The sequence below is a fragment of the Grampus griseus genome (assembly GCF_964374135.1).
Source record: "Grampus griseus genome assembly, chromosome: 13".
In the NCBI taxonomy this organism is placed as follows: Eukaryota; Metazoa; Chordata; class Mammalia; order Artiodactyla; family Delphinidae; genus Grampus; species Grampus griseus.
In genome coordinates, this window is record NC_139007.1 from 57,651,781 (window position 1) to 57,668,968 (window position 17,188).

The 17,188-nt window shown below is 40.3% G+C and overlaps 1 protein-coding gene across 3 annotated transcripts in view; it reads left to right on the plus strand.

The window, feature by feature from the left end:
* Positions 1–17,188, plus strand: part of AKAP7 (A-kinase anchoring protein 7) — a gene marked incomplete at its 5' end in the record, with an annotated part of 140,323 nt that overhangs the window by 19,250 nt on the left and 103,885 nt on the right. For all 3 annotated transcript variants that reach the window (XM_082669106.1, XM_082669109.1, XM_082669107.1), the window contains 2 exons: positions 4,198–4,334; positions 16,399–16,559. In XM_082669106.1, the coding sequence (XP_082525232.1) occupies positions 4,198–4,334; positions 16,399–16,559 (298 nt within the window). The remainder of the gene's footprint in view (positions 1–4,197; positions 4,335–16,398; positions 16,560–17,188) is intronic.

The window sequence follows — 17,188 nt, forward strand, 5'->3', positions numbered from 1 at the left end:
TGAAATTAGGAGTGTATTAATTTTTTTGGTAAGATAATTGTTTTATACTAATGGAAAAATATGATGCTCTTTAGGGGTTTTAAAAGGCATTTGCTACATTTAATTCTGTATTTCATCATTTTGTAATGTGAAAATTATTGGTCTTACGAAAAGATGAAAAATGATTTGTGCATTCTGTTGCTTTCTGGGAAATGTAGTTGTGAAAATACTTGATATCATCATGTATGTTAAAATACAGAAAATTCTCCTATTTTAGGATGTTTTTAAAATTTTTACTTATTGCTGTATCATTAAATTTTCAAGTTTTTTCCTTTGTGTAAACAATCAAGAAAAATGACTATATTCAGTTTTGAAGAAAAGTTAGGTAGCAAATTGTTGGGATAATTCTGTTAAATCTTAATGAGGCAGCAAATTTAGGAATAATTTATGTTAACAGCTTAGAAAAAATCCAAAAATAATGTCAAAAGATGAGGTCAAGGACATTCTCCTTCTGTGTGCTAGACTATAACTGCTCTCCCTCACGAACTAACTTGAAGGCTTTTTCTTTGAGCTCATGTATGGTTTGAATCAACTAGAAAGCTTAAAAGATAGAAAAATGAAATTTCTTCTTGTGTCATTTTTAGGCATGTGAAACATGGCTTAGTGGTGAGGTTTAGCAGATTCGTGTCTGTTTTTATTCTCTAAATACAAAGAAACTACTCAATGAATGAAATATTTAAGATTTTAATAAGCTTTTATTTTTTAAAGTTTCTTTTAATATTCTAGTTAAATATGGCTCTACAATATTAGGTATAAAAAATGTGCATTGTGCAATACTGCCAGTGGCTGGGGATTATGATGACAGATACGCTTTAAAGGCTTTGTAGAATTTTAAACAGGGACTGTAAAAATTAGTTTCCTTTGGCCTTTAATGACATTGGTACTTTAAAAAAAATTTATTTTTGACTGCGTTGGGTCTTTGTTACTGTGCAGGGGCTTTTCTCTAGTTGCGGTGAGCGAGGGCTACTCTTCATTGTGGTGTGCGGGCTTCTCATTGGGTGGCTTCTCTTGTTGCAGAGCATGGGCTCTAGGCGCGCGGGCTTCAGTAGTTGTGGCAGTTGGGCTCAGTAGTTGTGGCAGACGGGCTTAGTTGTTCCACGGCATGTGGGATCGTCCCGGACCAGGGCTTGAACCCATGTCCTCTGCAGTGGCAGGCAGATGCTTAACCACTGTGCCACCAGGGAAGCCCGACACTGGTACCTTTTAAAATGGCATACAGAGAAGACTCTGAAGTAGTTTCGTTTTTTCTTTTTATCTTTTAAGAATATAATTAGTAATAAAATGCATTAAAATTTTTTTAAAGATGATATCAAGGAATATGTAAATTGATCTGGAGCATCAAAGCATAGTTAGAAATACATTACTTGATTAGATTATCTTTAGAATTTTCATAGATTAAGGTTATTTTTGCATTATAAGTACTGTATGACTTCAGAGCAATAGTCTTCAAAGTGTTTTACAAATTTTAATTTGCTGTTTTACAAGCTACTGGATAATTCAAAGATATGAATGGTCTAAAACTTTTTCACTAAATAGTAGGACATTGCACTAAAATGTGGAATATACAAATGGATGGAAATTTTTGAGCATTGTCCTGAATTTACATATAATTAGTATTTGAGCTTAGAATGAAGACTCAGTTTTTATGGAAATGCAGATACTCTACCACTAAGTGCAAGTGGTAAACCCCAGGTGTGACAATGAAAATGTCTTCAGGCATTGACAAATGTCCCCTGGGGTAGAGAACCACTGATTTTAATAATAGTGGCAGTGTTGCAGACCTTATATTAGGCAAATGGTGCAGAGCTTGCAAAGTGCTTTCCTGTAGCTTGTCTGCGTGACCTTTAACACATCCCTGTAAGTTTGGCAGTGCTTTACAATTGAAGAAACCAAGACTCACTGAGACTAGGTGACCTCTATGGGGTTCCACCCGCGGCAGACCTGGGGTAAAAATCCAGGATTTCTGATACAAGTCCAGTACCTTTAATTTGCATCACTCTGTATTAAAAAGTTATCATCCTAAACCACTTTTTCACGATCAGTTAAGCCAGAATTACCATTTGTACCAGCTAAGATTTGAAGATGTAGTTATACTGTTTTGAGGTCTGATATTCTTGATCTCGCGTGATTTACTCAGCACTGGCTAGGCCCTTCCGACGTGAACCTGGACCGTCTTGAGCTGCTTCATCATTCCTGAAAGCTGATCTCAGCACTTCATTGCACCTGGAAGAATCTCTCAAAAATTCATGTGTAAAATCCTCGCCGAGTGGTGTAGACTTTTACTAAAGGCTTTTATGAGAGGGCCTGTGTGCTCTATTACACAGGATCCAGTAAACTTCCTCAGAATCTCCTTTAAATGCCCTTTTTTGCCTTGATGTTTCATGTCTTGAGTCACTACCCACATGTCTGCCTCTCTCCTTCTCTCCTCTTGAAAACACATTACCTGTACCTCTTCCTGCACGGCTCTCTGGCCACTTCTCCTCACTCCTGGATCTTTTCCTCCAGGTACTTCCCTCATCTTTTCTCATGTATTGTAATTTATCCTTTTCTCAAATTCCTTTGCTATTTTGGGTATATGATCTTGAAAAGATTTTTTTAATCTTCTGTGTTTCAATTTATTTTAATGGAGACAGTACCAACATCTTACCTCACAGGATCGGCGGGAGGCTTCCGTGAACTAATATATGTAAAATGCTCACTCTAGTGCCTAGAGCCTAGTGACCACACAAGAAAGGGTAGTTACTGTTGTGGTCTCAGTGTTGTGTTTATTTTTATTACCAGGCACTGTGGCGAGATGGAGGGGTGGAAGAAATAGATGTTGCCCTCGGGGAGTTTACAATTTAGTTTTAGCAATATAGAGGTAGAGGAAACGCTGACTCCGTAAGATCTTTGTGTACTATTGCTTTAGGAGCATTTTAATTATCAGGCTGTGAGTATTCTTTTGTTGGGTGTCGTGGAAGTGACATCTTCCCTTGGGAAATCTTGTGTTAGGTGTTACTGCATAACTTCCTACCAGGAAAACACTGTTTCTCATTTTACTGTCCTCCAGGTTGCAAGGAATAGAGAAACGCTGAGGTTATTTTGGGTGATGTGGATTTATTGTAAAGATACGTGAGAAGTCAGATCCCAGGATAGTATCTCATGATTTGCCCAATTGCATTCTGCAGATAATGGGAACATTGTTCAGGATGAAACAGCTTCTTTAGTATCAGAACAGCCTGCTGTGCTCATGACTCAGTTGTTTCTTATCTCTGCTGTCTCCTTAGGGCTCTGCTTCTGTTGCCAGCCCCCTCTCTCTTCCTTTTCTCTCTAATTCTGCTGCCTCTGGGCTTCTACGTGGGCCCTTTTCTCTGGGGATTGCTTGGTTTGCTAGTCCATATTCAAACTATTTTCCAGTGCGCTCACATTTAGAAGTTGACTAGAGTTGTCTCCAACTGGAAATGGAGGAGGGAAAAGCCACCATTCCTCTTCTTTGTTCTCATTAGGTTGAGAGGGGAAGGCTGATGAGGGACCAGGGATTTTGCTTAGGTGCGGACTGTACAGTTTTTCTAACATACGCATTTACACTTGTTTGCAGCTCTCTCTCCATGGTGATGCCCCTCCTCACATGTCTGGGGAAATGACAGTTGTCATTCCTGTTGAAATTATTGCTGTCCTAAAAAATCTTAAAGGCCATGAAGAATGGGTTCTCAGACACATTCACTTGGGGACAAATAAATATTACTGCCAACAGAACTGGAATGTTGTCTGCCAGTTTGACCTTTCTGTGGCAAGAATAAAACTTTTATTTTTAGGAAAGATCATAATTATAGTGAGTCATACTGTATATTCCAAGGATACATTTCTGAAAAGATACATGGCCATTAAGAATTTTTCCACGCAACCAGTGGCGCAGTCTGTAAAAGAAGGGTGTTGGGCTTGATGCTTTTAAAATGGACAAGCATTGTGTGATTTTTTTTTTTTAACTTAAACGTCCTATTAAACTCTCCAAGTCATTTCTCCAGGATATTTGAGAATAGTTAGACAATTAAGCATTGTTTGGCCGAAGGATCTTGACGTCATTCTCATTTCATATGTTGCTTATTTTTCTTCTCGATTTCAGTGTTACCATAAGGAAATTTTGCTTACCTAATCTCTGTTTTGTCTGTGTGTGATTAGATTACAAAAGAAATTAAGATCCTGCAAAATGCAATAATACAACAAGATCAGCGACTGGCCAAAGCAATGAACAGAGATGGTTCCTTTCATATTACCCTGCTAGTGATGCAGTTATTAAATGAAGATGAAATAAACATGTGAGTAATACATCTTTCTGGAATATTGTTTTCCAAGTTATTACTGTAATGTGAGTAATCATAGCAGAACCAAAAGAGGCATTGAAATTCTCAAGAAGTATTCTTTTTTTTTAAGAAGTATTCTTTTATAATTTGTTCCAGTTAATAAGCCAATGTACAGAATTAGCCATATAAATATTCTTCCTGATCTACACTTTTTTGGGGGGCTGTGCTGCTGCGTGGTGTGCAAGATCCTAGTTCCCTGACCAGGGATCGAACCTGTGCCCCCTGCATGGAAGAGCAGAGCCCTAACCACTGGACCACCAGGGAATTCCCCTTAATCTATACTTTTAAACTGTTATTGTTATCAGATGCATTGGTTATGCAGTTATTTTATCTGTGTTAACTATGTAAGCACTCTGGAGTCTGACCATTTAGGTTAGGATTCCAGGTAAAGATTCTGGAACCGTGGCCCAACCATGTCTTAACAGCTGCCCAATTTTGGGCAAATCATTTACTTTTTAAATAAATGGAGAAAATAATAGTACTAATACATGTAAGAACTCTTAGTATAGGGCCTGGCACATAGCAGGCACTTGATATTATTAGCTATTAGAGCTGTCATTTACTAGAGTAACGGACAATTTCAGTTTTACTGCCTTCATTCCTAGAGTACCTGTACACCCTGAACCTCCAAACCCAGAGCTGTACCATAAAAGTTGAGTATTAGTCATTGATTACTGCTTTCCAGCCCGGAGTGGAGAAACCTTGCTCTTCCTCAAATTCTCTGGGATACTCCGTCGGTATGAGCACCCCTTGCCCTGTTTAGCCCTCTGGATTAAGCTTAAGCATAAGCTCTTTGGAAAGCCAAAACCAGAATTACAGGTTACAGGTTACTTCTGTTTTCTCCCCTGACATAGTCTCCTGAGGGAATGAAGAGCAAGGCTTGGATTGGGAAGGGGGCGACGAAAAGGAAAAATAGAGGGGAGAAAACAATAAATTAGTAACTCAAAATATACAGTCAAATTATGATTCGGGTAGTGATGTCTTTTTCAATAGTTAGAACTGCATGTCTTTAAGGATCAGTCTTCTGATCTCTCTCAACATGATCTACCCAAGAGCAGGTCTTGAGCACGCTGCAGTGACAGAGAGGACCAGAAGATTTTACTTAACTCATTTTCACTGTTCACTTTGCCAATCAGAAGAAAAAAGAAATACTCTGATGCTCTTAAAAGAAAAGAAGCCAGAGAAGATGTGACACAAGATGAAAGCCTGAGAGAAAATGAGTGGTCCCCTGTGTGTTAGAATGGTGGACTAGTCAGGGTTCCCCAGAGAAACAGAGCCAATAGGATGGATATCCATTTGGATATCCAAATATATGGATATATCTGTATCTACAGCTGTAGCTATATATAGAGAGATTTCTTTTAAGGAATTAGCTCACATGACTGGGGGGGCTAAAGTCCACACTCTGCAAGGCAGCCTGGCAAGCGGGAGACCCAGGCGAGGGTTGACAGTATAGGCTCGAGCCCAAAGGCGGCCTGGAGGAAGAATTCCTTCTTCCTTGGGGGACCTCAGTCTTTTCTCGTAAGGCCTGCAACTGACTGGATGAAGCCCATCCACATTCTGCTTTACTCAGGGTCTACTGATTTAAATGCTCATCACATCTAAAAGAACTCCTTCACAACAACATCTAGACTGGCGTTTGACCAAACACTAGGTATCGTGGCCTCGGTTGACGAACAAAATTAACCCACACAAATGGCAGGAGCAGGAGCAAATACTGAGCTGGTCTCACGGATGGCAAGTAAGAGGTGCTGAACCAGTGATTAATTCAGAAGAACTGCATGTGGTCAGTGAAACCACAGCCAGCTGGGAGGAGGGTTGTCGTCCAGGATGGGAAGGGAATCTAGAGGCCTTCTGGTGCTGGGCGGAGTGAGCAAATCAGAGGAAGAGGCACGAAGCCAGACACATCCTGGCTCCCCTTTTGGGGTTGACTGTTCCAGCCAGTGTTGGAGCAGAGAACTGGGAGTGATAGAGACACTCACCTTGGTTTGGGGTTCTCAGGGTGTAGCTGGGAAAAGCTCAACTCTTCAGAGGAGTTCCTGTTCAGTAATGCTGAAAGAATGTGCTGCCGAGTCGAGGGAGATTTCTAACACCTGCACCTGAGGTGGTTCCTTCAATTCCCCATTGCCTATCGAGGTATATAGATGGATCCAGAAATTTCTTTGTGCCCTGGTGGGTAGACTTGGAAGGTCAGAGAGAATTGGTGGATCAGAAGGCACAGGATGGGGGACAGCGACACTGCTGAACATCCGTGCTTCTTTTCTTTCTTTTTGTTTTTTTGGGCAGTACGCGGGCCTCTCACTGCTGTGGCCTCTCCCGTTGCGGAGCACAGGCTCTGGACGTGCAGTCTCAGCGGCCATGGCTCCCGCTCCGTAGCATGTGGGATCTTCCCAGACCGGGGCACGAGCCCGTGTCCCCTGCATCGGCAGGTGGACTCTCAACCACTGCGCCACCAGGGAAGCCCTATCCGTGTTTCTTGATCAGAGACCCCAGCAGGGATCTTGTGCTTCAGCAGCACATGCCAGTGCAATGCCCAGAAAGAACAGGTGGGCTTTCACGGACACGAGTGTAGGGCACCCAGGGATATGACCAGACCAGTCGCCCTGAAATAGGAATCTCTTAGGACCCAAACAGCAAGCAGATCAAAGAGCTTTTTCAGTCCTCTTATAAGAGTATGCTGGATTCCCTGGGAAGGGGAAGGGAAAAACAATCCTGAAAGGACGTTTGAATTAACTGAATAATTGTACCCCAAAGAGACCTTTTTAAACCAGAGGAGACTGTTACCATTGATTGGTAAGTTTAGGGTTTATCTCTCTTATCGGAGATGGGTCTTGGCTATGGCATGTATATATATTTCAGTCTCTGTTCCTCAGCCACGATTCCCCAAACAAATGTTATTTTATTTTATTTCCTTAACAAGTGTTCTGAGTCGGGCAGCACAGAAGTGTCACCTTTTTTATACATTGGAGGAAACTGGCAGTCCTAGGAATTAAGCGAATGCGGGTCAGTAGACAAGCCAGAACTAATCAGTTTTCTATTATTATTCCATAGAGTGTGATTGTGAAAGATGCAGAGGGAGAGGGAGAGGAGTGGGATGGGGACAGGAGGGAGAAGATGAGCACAAGTGCATGAAGGGCGGGAGAGATTAGTCTGCTGGAAGTACAGACGGCCTCCTGTATCTCAGTAGCCTCTACTGATGGACACGTAACTGACTAGAAATACTGTTAAGTGGTGTGCAGTCGGGTTGGGGTGAGGGATTGGGTATGTTCTCAATGTATTATAATGTTTACATTTCTCAGTGGAGGTGGGACTCCCTTCTCTAGGAGACTTTTTTTTTTTTAACGTCTTTTTTGGAGTATAATTGCTTTACAATGTTGTGTGTGTTTCTGCTATATAACAAAGTGAATCAGCTATATGTATACATATATCCCCATATCCCCTCCCTCATGCACCTCCCTCCCACCCTCCCTATCCCACCCCTCTAGGTGGTCACAAAGCACTGAGCTGATCTCCCTGTGTGATGCAGCTGCTTCCAACTGGCTATCTATTTTACATTTGGTAGTGTATATATGTCCATGCTACTCTCTCACTTTGTCCCAGCTTACCCTTCCCCTTCCTTGTGTCCTCAAGTTCATTCTGTATGTCTGCGTCTTTATTCCTGTCCTGCCCCTAGGTTCATCAGAACCATTTTTTTTTTAGGTTCCACATATATATGTTAGCATACGGTATTTGTTTTGCTCTTTCTGACTTCACTCTGTATGACAGTCTCTAGGTCCATCTACCTCACTACAAATAACTCAATTTCATTTCTTTTTATGGCTGAGCAATATTCCATTGCATATGTGTGCCACATGTTCTTTATCCATTCATCTGTTGATGGGCACGTAGATTGCTTCCACATCCTGGCTATTGTAAATAGTGCTGCAGTGAACATTGTGGTACATGCTTCTTTTTGAATTATGGTTTTCTCAGGGTATATGCCCAGTAGTGGGATTGCTGGGTTATATGGTAGTTCTATTTTTAGTTTTTTAAGGAACTTCCATACTGTTCTCTATAGTGGCTGTATCAATTTACATTCCCACCAACAGTGCAAGAGGGTTCCCTTTTCTCCACACCCACTCCAGCATTTATTGTTAGTAGATTTTTTGATGATGGCCATTCTGACCGGTGTGAGGTGATACCTCATTGTGGTTTTGATTTGTATTTCTCTAATGATTAATGATGTTGAACATCCTTTCGTGTGTTTGTTGGCAATCTGTATATCTTCTTTGGAGAAATGTTTGTTTAGGTCTTCTGCCCATTTTTGGATTGGGTTGTTTGATTTTTTGATATTGAGCTGCATGAACTGCTTGCTTATTTTGGAGATTAATCCTTTGTCAGTTGCTTTGTTTGCAAATATTTTCTCCCATTCTGAGGGTTGTCTTTTCATCTTGTTTATGTTTTCCTTTGCTGCACAAAAGCTTTTGTTTCATTAGGTCCCATTTGTTTATTTTTGTTTTTATTTCCATTTCTCTAGGAGGTGGGTCAGAAGGGATCTTGCTGTGATGTATGTCATAGAGTGTTCTGCCTATGTTTTCCTTTAAGAGTTTGGTAGTGTCTGGCCTTACATTTATGTCTTTAATCCATTTTGAGTTTATTTTTGTGTATTGTGTTAGGAAGTGTTCTAATTTCATTTTTTGACCTGTAGCTGTCCAGTTTTCCCAGCACCACTTATTGAAGAGGCTGTCTTTTCTCCATTGTATATTCTTGCCTCCTTTGTCAAAGATAAGGTGACCATATGTGCATGGGTTTATCTCTGGGCTTTCTGTCCTGTTCCATTGATCTATAATTCTGTTTCTGTGCCAGTACCATACTGTCTTGATTAGTGTAGCTTTGTAGTATGGTCTGAAGTCACGGAGCCTAATTCCTCCAGCTCCATTTTATTGGCATATAGTTGCTTGTAGTAATCTCTCATGATCCTTTGTAGTTTTGCAGTGTCAGTTGTTACTTCTCCTTTTTCATTTCCTATTCTGTGATTTGAGTCTTCTCCCTTTTTCCTTGATGAGTCTGGCTGATGGTTTATCAATTTTGTTTATCCTCTCAAAGAACCAGCATTTAGTTTTATTTATCTTTGCTATTGTTTCCTTCATTTCTTTTTCATTTATATCTGATCTGATCCTTGTGATTTCTTTCCTTCTGCTAACTTTGGGTTTCTTTTGTTGTTGTTGTTCTTCTTTCTGTAATTGTTTTAGGTGTAAGGTTAGGTTGTTTATTTGAGATTTTTCTTGTTCTTGAGGTAGGATTGTATTGCTATAAACTTCCCTCTTAGAACTGCTTTTGCTGCATCCCATAGGTTTTGGATCATTGTGTTTTCACTGTCATTTGTTTATAGGAATTTTTTGATTTCTTCTGTGATCTCTTGGTTATTTAGTAGTGTATTGTTTAGCCTCCATGTGTTTGTATTTTTTACAGACTTTTTCCTGTAATTGATATCTAGTCTCATAGCCTCGTGGTCGGAAAAGATACTTGATACGATTTCAGTTTTCTTAAATTTACCAAGGCTTGATTTGTGACCCAATATACGATCTATGCTGGAGAAGGTTCCATGAGCACTTAAGAATAAAGTGTATTCTGTTGTTTTGGGATGGAATGTCCTATAAATATCATTTAAGTCCATCTTGTTTAATGTGCCATTTAAAGCTTTTGTTTCCTAATTTATTTTTCATTTTGGATGATCTGTCTGTTGGTGAAGGTGGGGTGTTAAAGTCCCCTACTTTTATTGTGTTACTGTCAATTTCCCCTTTTATGGCTATTAGCATTTGCCTTATGTATTTAGGTGCTCCTATGTTGGGTGCATAAATATTTACAGTTGTTGTATCTTCTTCTTGGATTGATTCCTTGATCATTATGTAGTGTCCTTCTCTGTCTCTTGTAATAGTGTTTATTTTAAAGTCTGTTTTGTCACTCCAGCTTTCTTTTGATTTCCATTGGCATGGAATATCTTTTTCCATCCCCTCATTTTCAGTCTGTATGTGTCCCTAGGTCTGAAGTGGGTCTCTTGGGGACAGCATATATACAGGTCTTGTTTTTGTATCCATTTAGCCAATCTGTGTCTTTTGGTTGGAACATTTAATCCATTTACATTTAAGGTAGTTATCGGTATGTATGTTCCTATTACCATTTTCTAATTGTTTTGGGTTTGTTTTTGTAGGTCTTTCCTTCTCTTGTGTTTCGTGCCTAGAGAAGTTCCTTTACCATTTGTTGTAAAGCTGGTTTGGTGGTGCTGAATTCTCTTAGCTTTTGCTTGTCTGTAAAGCTTTTGATTTCTCCATTGAATCTCAATGAGATCCTTGCTGAGTAGAGTAATCTTGGTTGTAGGTTTTTCCCTTTCATCACTTTAAATATGTCCTGCCACTCCCTTCTGGCTTGCAGTGTTTCTGCTGAAAGATCAGCTGTTAAACTTATGGGGATTCCCTTGTATGTTATTTGTTGCTTTTCCCTTGCTGCTTTTAATTTTTTTTTTTTTTTTTTTTTTTTGCGGTACGCGGGCCTCTCACTGTTGTGGCCTCTCTTGTTGTGGAGCATAGGCTCCAGATGCGCAGGTTCAGCGGCCATGGCTCATGGGCCCAGCCGCTCCGCGGCATGTGGGATCTTCCCAGACCAGGGCACGAACCCGTGTCCCCTGCATTAGCAGGCAGACTCTCAACCACTGCGCCACCAGGGAAGCCCTTAATATTTTTTCTTTGTATTTAATTTTTGATAGTTTGATTATTATGTGTCTTGGCATGTTTCTTCTTGGATTTATCCTTTATGGGACTCTCTGTGCTTCCTGGACTTGATCGACTATTTCCTTTCCCATGTTAGGGAAGTTTGCAACTGTAATCTCTTCATATATTTTCTCAGACCCTTTCTTTTTCTCTTCTTCTTCTGAGACCCCTATAATTCAAATGTTGGTGCATTTAATATTGTCCCTGAGGTGTCTGAGATTGTCCTCAATTCTTTTCATTCAGTTTTCTTTATTCTGCTCTGCAGTAGTTATTTCCACTATTTTATCTTCCAGGTCACTTATCCGTTCTTCTGCCTCAGTTATTCTGCTATTGATTCCTTTTAGAGAACTTTTAATTTCATTTATTGTGTTGTTCATCATTGTTTGTTTGCTCTTTAGTTTTCTAGATCCTTGTTAAACGTTTCCTGTATTTTCTCCATTCTATTTCCAAGATTTTGAATCATCTTTACTATCATTATTCTGAATTCTTTTTCAGGTACACTGCCTATTTCCTCTTCATTTGTTTGGTCTGGTGGGTTTTTATCTTGCTCCTTCACCTGCTGCATATTTCTCTGTCTTCCCATTTTGCTTAACTTACTGTGTTTGGGGTGTCCTTTTCGCAGGCTGCAGGTTCGTAGTTCCTGTTGTTTTTGGTGTCTGCCCCCAGGGGGTGAGACTTGTTTAGTGGCTTGTGTAGGCTTCCTGTTGGATGGGACTGGTGCCTGTGTTATAGTGGGTGGGGCTAGATATTGTCTTTCTGGTGGGCATGGCCACATCTGGTGGTGTGTTTGGGGGTATCTGTAAAGTTAGTATGATTTTAGGCAGCCTCTCTGCTAATGGGTGGGGTTGGGTTCCTGTCTGGCTGGTTGTTTGGCCTGGGGTGTCCGGCACTGGAGTTTGCTGGCTGTTGGGTGGAGCTGGGTCTTAGTGTTGAGATGGAGATCTCTGGGAGAGCTCTCGCTGAGTGATATTACGTGGAGCCGGGAGGTCTCTGGTGGACCAATGTCCTGAACTCGGCTCTTCCACCTCGGAGGCTCGGGCCTGACACCAGCCCGGAGTACCAAGACCCTGTCAGCCACATGGCTCAGAAGAAAAGTGAGAAAGAAAGAGAGAGAGAGAGATAGAGGGAGGGAGGGAGGAAGGAAGGAAGGGAGGAAAGAAAGAAAGATTATTAAAAAAAGTAATAATAATAGTAAAAAGAAAAAGAGAGCAACCAATCCAGTAAAGAAATCCACCAATGATAACAAGCGCTAAACACTAAACTAAGATAAACATAAAAATTAGAAATAAAACTGTCGCAGACAGCACACGCCATGTCTACAGTTGCTCCCAACATCCAACTCCTCAGTTTTGGGATGATTCATTGTCTATTCAGGTATTCCACAGGTACAGAATACATCAAATTGTTTGTGGAGCTTTAATCCGCTGCTCCTGAGGCTGCTGGGAGAGCTGTCCCTTTCTCTTCTTTGTTCGCACAGCTTCTGGGGTTCAGCTGTGGATTTGGACCCGCCTCTGCATGTAGGTAGCCCTCAGGTATCTGTTCCCGTGCATACAGCATGGGGTTAAAGCAGTGGCTGATTGGGGCTCTAGCTCATTCAGGCCAGGGGAGGGAGGGGTACAGTATTTATAATTGGAATGCAGGGCGAGCCTGTGGCAGTAGAGGCCATCGTGACGTTGCAACAGCCTGAGGCGCACCATTTGTTCTCCCGGGAAAGTTGTCCCTGGTCTACGGGACCCTGGCAGTGGCGGGCTGCACAGGCTCCCAGTGGGGAGTGTGGAGAGTGGCCTGTGCTCGCACACAGGCTTCTTGGTGGCGGCAGCAGCAGCATTAACGTTTCATGCCCGTCTCTGGTGTCCGGCTTGTGCTTGTCTCTGGACCTCGTTTAGGTGGTTCTCTGCCTTCTGTGGGCAGATGGGGAAGGAATCCCCTCTCCTCATGCAGCCCGAAACAATGTTCTCTTGCCTCTTTGGCAGCTCCAGACTTTCCCAGACTCCCTCCCGGCTAGCTGTGGCGCACTAGCCCCCTTCAGGCTGTGTTCACGCCGCCAACCCCAGTCCTCTCCCTGGGATCCGACCTCTGAAGCCCGAGCCTCAGCTCCCAGCCCCTGCCCGCCCCGGCGGGTGATCAGACAAGACTCTTTGGCTGGTGAATGCTGGTCGGCACCAGTCCTCTGTGCGGGAATCTCTCCGCTTTGCCCTCCGCACCCCTGTGGCTGCGCTCTCCTCTGTGGCTCTGAAGCTTCCCCCCTCTGCCACCCGCAGTCTCCGCCCGCGAAGGGGCTTCCTAGTGTGGAAACTTTTCCTCCTTCACGGCTCCCTCCCAGAGGTGCAGGTGCCATCCCTATTCTTTTGTCTCTGTTTTTTCTTTTTTCTTTTGCCCTACCCAGGTACATGGGGAGTTTCTTGCCTTCTGGGAAGTCTGAGGTCTTCTGCCAGCATTCAGTAGGTGTTCTGTAGGAGTTGTTCCACGTGTAGATGTATTTTTGATGTATTTGTGGGGAGGAAGGTGATCTCCACGTCTTACTCCTCTGCCATCTTGAAGGTTCCTCTAGGAGACTTTTAGAAATATTTTGGGGGTTATTTTTGGTTGTCACGATTACTGAGGAGTGCTGTGGGCATTTATGGGCAGGTCTCAGTGTTACTAAATCACCTGCAGTACATGGGACAGTCCTGAACTAGGAAGCATTGTGTTGCCTTTAATTGTGGCATCACTTGTTAAAGAGTTACAGTACAGAGAGAGCACAGTGACAGTCTGAGTCATTCAGCCCCATGTTTTACAATGTCTGTTTGCAAATTTCAGTTTTGTGTAAAAAATTAAATATTTAGCAAGTCTACTTTGTGTTTGAAGGATTAAAGTGACATTCCTATGCTACTTTATGATACTGGGAGTCACAGCTCTACTGGAGAATGATGACCAGATATTTGCAATTTAGCAATTATTCTTGACTAAGTTGTAATGAAAGATCTAAGTAATAGTTGAAGTTTGCTGTATAGACAAGATAGTATTTTACAGTTCGACCAACATTAATTTCCAACCATGTGTTAGGTACTGAGCTAAGTGCTTTGGCAAAAATAAAGATGAACCATGAATGGATCTTGTACTCATGGATTATACCAGGTAGTTGACTAGGTCATACGGACCCAAGTAGCTGTAATAGATAAATGTAAAAAGTGGTATGTTTCAGTTGGTGTAAGGTATTAATGGAATTGCAAAGGAGAGAAGATTTGCTTCTGGTTTGGGGAAGCAGGGAAGTGTTTGTGGCAGAAGTATCGACTTTTAGGTGATGATGAGATTCAAGGTGTGGCTTCATTTTGGGTAGCTGTATAGTGAGAGTGAAACTGATTGGATTTCCTGGTAAGACATTGTTTATATGAAGGATTTTCTAAGTCCCTAATTTTTAAATTTTACCTTTCATCCTATACAGTATAATATGCTAGAGACACATATTGTTGGTTTCTTGTTCTATATTCTTACTTTTCGAAGTCTAGTATCATATTTTAGGTGTTTAATAAAGTATTGATCAATGGATTGGATATGAAGTGTGCAGAAACTTTTTTTAATAATGAATTTCTTCAGGTAGTTATCACCCTTTGTGTCCTCACAGTGCAGAAGAAAGAATAGAAATATGTTAGCCCAGATGCTGATTTGCAAAGACGCTGCCCTATTTTAGTTTTAAGTACAACCTTTGGGTCTGAACTCTAGTTTCAGAATTGTTTCCTACGTGCCTGTACTCTATTCATTTTACCATAAAGAAGTCTTTCCATAAACCGTTCTTGAAAAGATACTCAGTTTAAAAGAATTTGAAAGTTAGTGGTATTTATCAATAGGCACTATGACTCCTTTCACTCTGTGACCAGTGACATCTCATTAGGACAAATTTATGGATTTATGATACTGAAGAACTGAAAAACTGGACTGAATTTAGATCGTCTGTATTTCTTCAAAGAAAAATGGGGTATAGAATTCACTGTCTCTGAAAAATCCTGACCTTCAGAGTGGCCTCCTTTCATATAGAGTTACATTTAAAATGAGTGTATTGAATTCCCCTCATTTACGGTAGATGAGCCGGAAGTGGCTGATCTGTTTTCACATGCTTTAAGTTAGTGTGTGGTGAAGGACAGTATTATAGCAGAAGTGTGTCTTTTTGGATGAACATAAATACAGGTAGGCAAGATTGGATTTTGGATGTGGATTTGGAGGTACAACGAGAAATGCTGACATTTCTAAAGCTATTTTGAAGTATTATGTACTGTTTTGACAGAAACAAGACTCAGCATGGGAGCTATGGATGAAAATCAGTTAAAACTTTTATACGAATACTAATTTAGAAATATGAAAGATCTAGAAAAATTCCTAAATTTCTTTTCACACATTTGACATAATTACTACTGGCGAACAAATTGCTGATCAAGATAATTTAAATTAATGGTGGTTCACCAGAAGGGTGTTTTAAACCCCTCTCCATAATGTAATGATGTCCTTATTTCTTTTTTGAGTAATTGCTGCCCTCTAGTGAGATTTTTTTTTTCTCATAATAAAGTACCTATACCAAACTCCTCTTACTATGGAAATAATTGATCTTAATTTTCAAACTATTCCAAACTTTATAATGTCTAATTCACTAATATAGTAAACATTTATTTTTAGAAAGAAAAATAATGCATTTGAAACACAGAATAGCCCTTAGAGGCTATTTAGCCCATAGAGGCTAAACAGATAACAGCAAACTTATGTAGCTGTAGTTGGTAAATATAAATTGCACTTTGGTTGAACCCAAGTATAATAAATTATCTTATTGTGGAGACTATTATATTTTAAAGAGATAACGTATTTTAAATTTTAGTAGAGTGCCTCACAAATAGTAAATACTATATAAGTATTAGTACTTTTAACAAGAATCTAGAACTTTCACATAATCTAATATAATGTTTTGGAGGTATTAGGTTTTTCTGCAATATACTGTCTGTAATATTCTTTTTTAGTTGTCCATGCAGTATTTCCTTGGTTAAAAACCTTTTGGTGAACTATATCTTCTTTTGTGTCTTTAATATAAAATAAATTATAATTAGGTAAAGATTAATTCACTTCTACAGATTTTGTTAAAAATTAATATTAGTTTTATTTTGATCATATTGATTAGATTTTAAAGGTATTTTGAGCATTAAAGTAATTAGTACAAGTATAAAAATTTATCTTTCTAAAACTGTTTCTCATTTGGTTTTGTATATTTTATTGCTTAATATGTTACTGAAAAATATATTATTTCTTACCAGTGGTATTGATGCTCTTTTGGAATTAAAACCATTTGTGGAAGAAATCCTCCAAGGAAAAACTTTGACTTTGCCCTTTGAAGGGGTTGACACTTTTGGAAATCAGGTTGGATTTGTGAAGCTGGCAGAAGGAGATCACATAAACCCACTTTTGGAGATAGCAGGTAAAACAAACAGTGATATACTTACATGAAATCTCATCTGTTGAAGAAGCAATTTTTTTCTCCCAATTCTTATAATAGAGATTTGACATCTTTTAATTTTGGGGAGCCAGTGTAACCTCACTTTATAAGTGAGCTGCTTCAGCATTTGTTTGTATAGGGAAGTAGCCAAATAAAGGGTGGGAAAAGTTATCTTGATTCTTTGACCTGAGGAATATGTTGATTCTGGAAGATGATGGACTGGATCAGGTATTTGTTAGGACTGTCCTAATCGTAAGTGTGAAGGATCCAACGCTTATCATGACATTTGACGTGTAGTTGGCATTTAGTAAGTATTGAGTGAATTAATAAGAATCACCATTGCCTATGTGGAGGCTTCTGGGCATTGTCAGCTCCATTCCGGAGAATCAGTAGATGAATCAGCAGCATTTTTCTCTGTGCTACCTTTTTACCTTCCTGTTTAGGTAGTGCTCTATGAGCAGAAAGTCCATTGGTGGTGGTAGAAGGTCTCACATCCATTGGAGAACACATTGCTTTGTGCAGCACAATTGAAACTGTCAGGGAAATAGAAGCAGGAAATTATAAGACCTGGTTGAGTGCTTTCTAAAGATGATCCAGAGATCATAATTTGG